Source organism: Acartia tonsa, chromosome 7, assembly GCF_053477335.1.
Source record: "Acartia tonsa isolate MP-2025a chromosome 7, ASM5347733v1, whole genome shotgun sequence".
Classification (NCBI taxonomy): Eukaryota; Metazoa; Arthropoda; class Copepoda; order Calanoida; family Acartiidae; genus Acartia; species Acartia tonsa.
Window position 1 is genome coordinate 38,203,287 of NC_137266.1, and position 6,023 is coordinate 38,209,309.

At 34.1% G+C, this 6,023-nt stretch overlaps 1 protein-coding gene and 1 long non-coding RNA gene across 2 annotated transcripts in view; both read left to right on the plus strand.

Annotated features, from left to right (window-relative positions):
• The window catches only part of LOC145323707 (uncharacterized), a 46,026-nt gene extending 42,083 nt beyond the window's left edge, over positions 1–3,943 (plus strand). Inside the window, exons 17-21 of the mRNA XM_080166175.1 lie at positions 1,403–1,521; positions 1,810–1,907; positions 2,032–2,179; positions 2,538–2,648; positions 3,623–3,943. Coding sequence (XP_080022301.1) covers positions 1,403–1,521; positions 1,810–1,907; positions 2,032–2,179; positions 2,538–2,648; positions 3,623–3,700 — 554 coding nt within the window. The 3' untranslated portion in view covers positions 3,701–3,943. The remainder of the gene's footprint in view (positions 1–1,402; positions 1,522–1,809; positions 1,908–2,031; positions 2,180–2,537; positions 2,649–3,622) is intronic.
• Positions 3,944–4,214: 271 nt separating this feature from the next.
• Positions 4,215–4,644, plus strand: LOC145323708 (uncharacterized). Its single transcript, XR_013881069.1, has 2 exons — positions 4,215–4,314; positions 4,461–4,644. It is a non-coding gene; the product is annotated as an uncharacterized LOC145323708 (long non-coding RNA).
• Positions 4,645–6,023: the final 1,379 nt, after the last annotated feature.

The following is a 6,023-nucleotide window of genomic DNA, read 5'->3' on the forward strand; positions in this document are numbered from 1 at the left end:
AGCAGGGTTGTCGAATTGGGCACTTTTTTTGATATTGGGCGGCCCAATTGCCCAAAAGGGTTATGGGCGGGTTTTGGGCGCCCAAAAGGGGTTTTGGGCACCCTTTTTGGGCAAATGTCTTAAAAAGCATATAAAAAGGATATAAAATAGCCTAAAACCATACCTAGAATAATTATTAGAAATAAAATAGCCTAAAACCATCTCAGGACCTATAAAAGCTCCACTGGAAAGGAGAACCATATCGGTTCAGCAGTTAGCGAAATCGTTCTCTAGATACAAAAAAGCTTACTAATTTATATATTAGATTTGTAAAGAAAAAGTAAAAAAAAATTGGGGGGGGGGGAATAATTTTTTTTCCTCCCCCCCATTTTTATTTAGTTTAAAAAAAAATTTTAAAAGTTTTTGGAGAAGTGTAATTTTTTCTAGGGGCGATTTCTCTTAGGAGGGTGGTGGTACCCTCCCCCAAAATAGTTATAAACCTTCCCAGAACCTATGAAAAGCTACCATGTTAAGGAGAACCCGATCGGTTCAGCGGTTAGCGAGATCCTTCGGTACAAACACACAAACAAACAGACACACATCCTGTTACTTTAGTATAAGGATATCACCCAAAAAATAGGCCCGACCCCTCTTTTTTAACCCCCTCCCCTTTTTCTCTCCCCCTAAAAGGGGGGTGCCCAAAAGGACCTTATATTGGGCGGCCCAAAACCGCCCGCCCAAAACTGCCCGCCCAAAAGCGCCCGCCCAAAATGACAACCCTGTACTCCAGGTAAGCCAAGGAGATTGCTGCCTGTCGAACTGGGGGTACTCCAGGTAAGCCAAGGAGATTGCTGCCTGTGGAACTGGGGGTACTCCAGGTAAGCCAAGGAGATTACTGCCTGTGGAACTGGGGGTACTCCAGGTAAGTTGGCATTTAAAGACCCCAATGCTTCATGGTCTTGTTTATCTAAAATCTAATTAGTCAGTTAAAACATTCTTTCATTTAATCCTTTCTTTAAAATCACTTTCTTTGTAAGTAAGAAAATAGCCAAACTTTCCATGGACTAGAAGCAGATTTCATGAAATGGAGAACTCAATTGTTTTAATAGTTATCAAAATATTCAGCTACAGACAAAAACACCCTAATAATTTTTTTAATATGATTTCACAATTCTAAATGTTAATTGTCCGTCGGCTAAATTTACTGTGATTTTTCTCCCCATCTATTGATTTCTGCTCAAAAGTTCACTTTTCGTTTACTAGTCTTTTACATTATGCTCATCTACATAATAATATGCTTCTTAAATTGTTTATGAAGAATCGCTTGATCTTAAACATATTATACTTAATAACTCACTTTATCCGCTTAGCTATTCTTGGTCTTTCGAGAGATTCTTTTACTTGGAATCCATGTTTTGTTTAGGCATAACAGCCGTGGTGGGTGGTAGACCCAAGCCCAGTCCTTGTCTCAAGTTATTCTCCTTCCTGTATCCAAAATCCAAGATGGACGCAACTGTACAGTTACAGGATGGCCGTACAGAGGTAATTTTGTAAGAAGTGGTAGTTCATGATAAGAATTTCAATATATATCTTTTTAAATTCCTTTCATCTCACGGATTTAGTTGAGTGAACAATTTTTCTAATATCGAATTATTGTGGAACTACTTAGTGATTTTTTTGACTCTCAGGTTGTTTAAACCTAAAGATTATGATTATATTCTAAGTTTTATGGAATATTAAAGTTTGAATATGTTAGACTTTGTAACTAGATTGTTGAAATTGTGCTTGCTTAACTTTTGAGTTTTATCAGTAAAAGCATTTAATTTACAGACTTACAAAGCTGCTGAAGTAGAAAACAAGAGTAATGATACTTCTGCTCAAGTCAGTGACAATGTGACAACTTTGGCTACTGGTCATAATACTTACAGGTAAACAAACTATTATTTCGTGTAGAGAAGTTTAAGTTATCCACTGAATATTTGATAACATTGATTGATTTTTTTGTTTTAAGATAACGCGGCATTTTAGCAATTATTGATTGATTGATTTTAGACTCGAAGATTTGGCGTATATGCGTAGTGGCGACAAGGGTGACTCTTGCAATATTGGAGTAATAGCGCGGCATCCTGCTTACCTTCCCTACATCAAGAATGTGCTCACAGAACAAGCAGTCAAGGAGCACTTCAGCCATCTAATTCAGGTAAGATGTTGCGTCAGAATTGTTGTATCATAACTTTCCTTGTTTTTCGGATTTTAATAAATTAGATGTAATATTTATTTATTGTATTTCTGCTTTCCGCTGATATTAAATTGAAAAATTATAAAATTTAAACCAGTTTTGATAGTCTCGGAAGAACGAAGGCCCTGGTTAACAAAAATGGTATTTATCTCATGGTTTTTATTTTAATATTCGTAGAAAATTGTCTGTAATACGATGCTAATATATTATTTTTCCGTGTGGCTTAGAACCGGTTCTAATCAAGCTGATATCAATCGGATTCGAAGCCATACTGAAAACAGAATTTTCCATTTGTTTAACTATTTTTTGTCTGTTTTAGAATGATGGAAAGGTGCACAGATATGACGTTCCCGGGATTCATGGGCTCAATTTTGTTCTGGAAAGTTCTCTAGGAGGTGGTGGTATTGCCTCCATTAGGCCGGATCCTTTGGTAAGTTAAATATCTATTTATTTTTTAGTCATATAAGTAGGATAGGCAAATACAGAGAAAAATACCCCCCGCTAAAAGAACATTTAAGTGAGGAGGGCTTCGGGCGAGATGGTAATCCCCAAAATTATTGAAACATATAGATTTATCCACCTCCCCCTCCCCCCTTAAGCATCTACAAATATTTTCCCTCTAAAGTCCAAAATGCATATTAAGAGGATAATCCCCCCCCCCCCTTTGCATTTAAGTATTACCCCCTGGGTAAAAATGTTGGAGTAGTTCGATCGTGTTTTTTATTTGGGGGGGGGGGGGGCATTCTGTAGATTACTTAAACTGGAATTAACCTGCACTACCAAAACGACTATTCTTTAGTTTTAAACAATATTAAGAATCTTATTTGTATTTCCTAAACTTTGGTGCCTTCCCTCAAAGTGCGTGTAGAGCACTTACACCCTTCTTCCTCTATTTCTAAATAATTAAAAATATAGTAGGGTTTCTTATCCTATGCCTAACTCCTGCGGTGCGATAAACATGCAGAACTACCAAGTACCTATTATATACCCTAACCTGACCTAAAATAATAAACAAACAAACCCAAAACTATTTCTTTTTTGTAGGTAGATTTTTAAAAATGAGATATTGGGGGGAGGGGGGGGTATTCTCATTGCTAGACAAGACACTATGAGAGAAAACACCCAAACTTTTCATGTTTAAATCTTACAGAATTTGAAACCTCTTTGAAATGATATTACATGTCACATACAGATTTATATAAAAATGCATAAGTTTGTTTAATGTTTAGGTCAGTGATATAACCATGGGGTAAAATTTTGTTTTCCCTAGCCTAAAACATTTTTTTAGACATACTAGAAAAAGTTAAAGTCGTTTTGTTCTCAAAATAACGCTCAACTATAGTATCATTAACGACAAAAATCAAATCACAAGCAAATATTTTAAACAATTATTTTTTTATTTAGGGAAAGGCATATGGACAGATCCTCGGAGAAATAGAGTTGAAGAATATGCCTCATAAGGATGACATCACAAAGTCCTAAAATTAGAAGATTATTATTTAGTTTTTAGGTTGTATTTGTTAATATTTTATTCTTTTAAACATATTTAGAAATAGAAAAAAGTTAAAAATTAATAACTTATTTTGCAAAATCCTAAATGTAATCGCAATCAAACATTTTATTTTGAGGAAAACTATTTTGATTTCTATACTTTTAAAGTCTAGAAGTATAATCTTTATAAAAAATGTTTGTTGTGCTGTATTTTATTATTTAACTTTATGGTTTGACTAGTGGCTACGCCCCTAGAAGCATCTAGGGGCACTTTACTTAAGGTAGGAGGAGGAAAAGTCGACCTCATCCCATTTAAAATTTGAGTTTCAAAAAGATAAAAAAGATATTTTTTGGGGGGAGGGGGGTGAAGACACCCTCTCCCAAAATAGTTTAAAACCTTCCTAGGACCTATAAGAAGCTTCACTGTAAAGGAGAACAAAATCGGTTCAGCAGTTAGCGAGATCCTTCAGTACAGACAAAAAACGCTTACTACTTTATATAAAAGGATTGTTGTTACAAAATACTGAATGGGAAGTTTTAATCGAACATCAAACACTTTTTAAAGTCTAAACAAAACAAATTAAAAAGTTTAGAAGCTTTTTATAGTTCCCTTAAAAAATGACGTCATACTGGCCTACCATTGGTTAATAAATGCATATAATGGCCTACCTTTGTAATTTATGCTGTGTATTGGCCTAACAGTGGTTATTTATATTGTACATATGACATCATTTTTTATAGGCACTAACAGCTTCAAAATTTTATTGTTACAGCACTTGTATGAAAAAAATCGATATACTCTAATTGTACTTAAAAATGTGCCTTAAAATTGTATTTAAATCTTAGAATAGACCATAGCTGTGATTATTTTTATTTAGAACTTGTTTTAAAATTAATGTAATATTATTTATATAAAATATATTTATCCTTTATAATCGTTTTTAAAATCTTTTAAGCGTTAATAGCAAAAATTGAATTAGATCATCATTTGAGAAATATTTCTAGGAATAGTCCCTTTCGTAACATCGTCCCATATGGAGCGATTCGTCGTATTTTTAAAATGGCTTTTTATGGGTTATTTTAGGTTAGGTTAGGTTATATTGGGTTAGGTGATGGCCCCACAGGGTTAAGTAATTGGCCCCGCAGGGTCAGAGCCCCCCGCAAGGCCTAGAAATAGGAGAAAAGCTACTGTGGAAAATACGAAGAATCGCCTCATAAGGTGCCATGTTACGAAAGGGACTATACCCATATTTCCTTATAATCTAGATACATACTCTCTATATCAGCCATTATGTAAGCAATGGAGGATCAATCCGGCCATATTATTGGTTAGAAGGTGAACAGATTTAGATTCAAAAGGGCAGATCTATTTTTCATTTCATTCGCATAATGTGAAGCATATGACAAAAAATCAATATCAATAGTATAATTTCTTAGTAGAAAGTTGGCTTTCGGAATATTATATCGTCGCTCGTATTATTGAAATAACAGATCTATAGTATAGATGTATATACAGACAACTACATCCCTTCTTTTTCACAGAGCTCTTTCGTTTGCTTCTAAATTATTTTATGCTACTTGGCTTTGTTAATATAAGCGACACCATTGGTTGATTTTCAATGACCCAATAATAAGGTTGCACAAGGCGGTTGCGATGGAGAGATACAGTTATTTAACCCTTTCTCCCTTTAGTGTTTTACTCTAATATTGAAATGAATCGTATATAGACAAAAAGATTCGTCTGCATGGAATCCCTTTTTCAAGTTTTACGGATTTTGGGCAAGATTGGCCATCTAGATCTAATTTATCCCCATTTCTTTTCTATTACTTCTCAAAACTAGACCCTGATAAAATATAGCAATATTAGTTACAATCTAGAAACTCTGTATTCATTTCGGCAGTGACTATATTATATAGCTTAAAACCATCCCGAGAATTTAATAGATTGGCTAAAACCATGAAATGACCTATGTAATCCTTCCCTAAAATGGAGAACTATCGGTTAAGCAGTTCTAGAAATCTAAAGCTTCAAACAAAAAACCTTACTACTTAATATAACAGGATTGCATTGTGGCCTCTGATAAAAAAGGCAGAACTTGATGTTATTTCGAACGCAATTTAATAATGAATTGGCAAAGAATGTGTAACAAAAAATCAGTGTTAAAATTTATACAAAAATATACAAAGAAACAAATAAAAAGTTATCATCACATTTGAGTAGTTACATATAACAATTAATAAACAGTCTAGTAAAAAGCAATTTGTTACAAAATCATTAAGTACAAAAGTGTCAAAGCCTTATATATGATAAAAA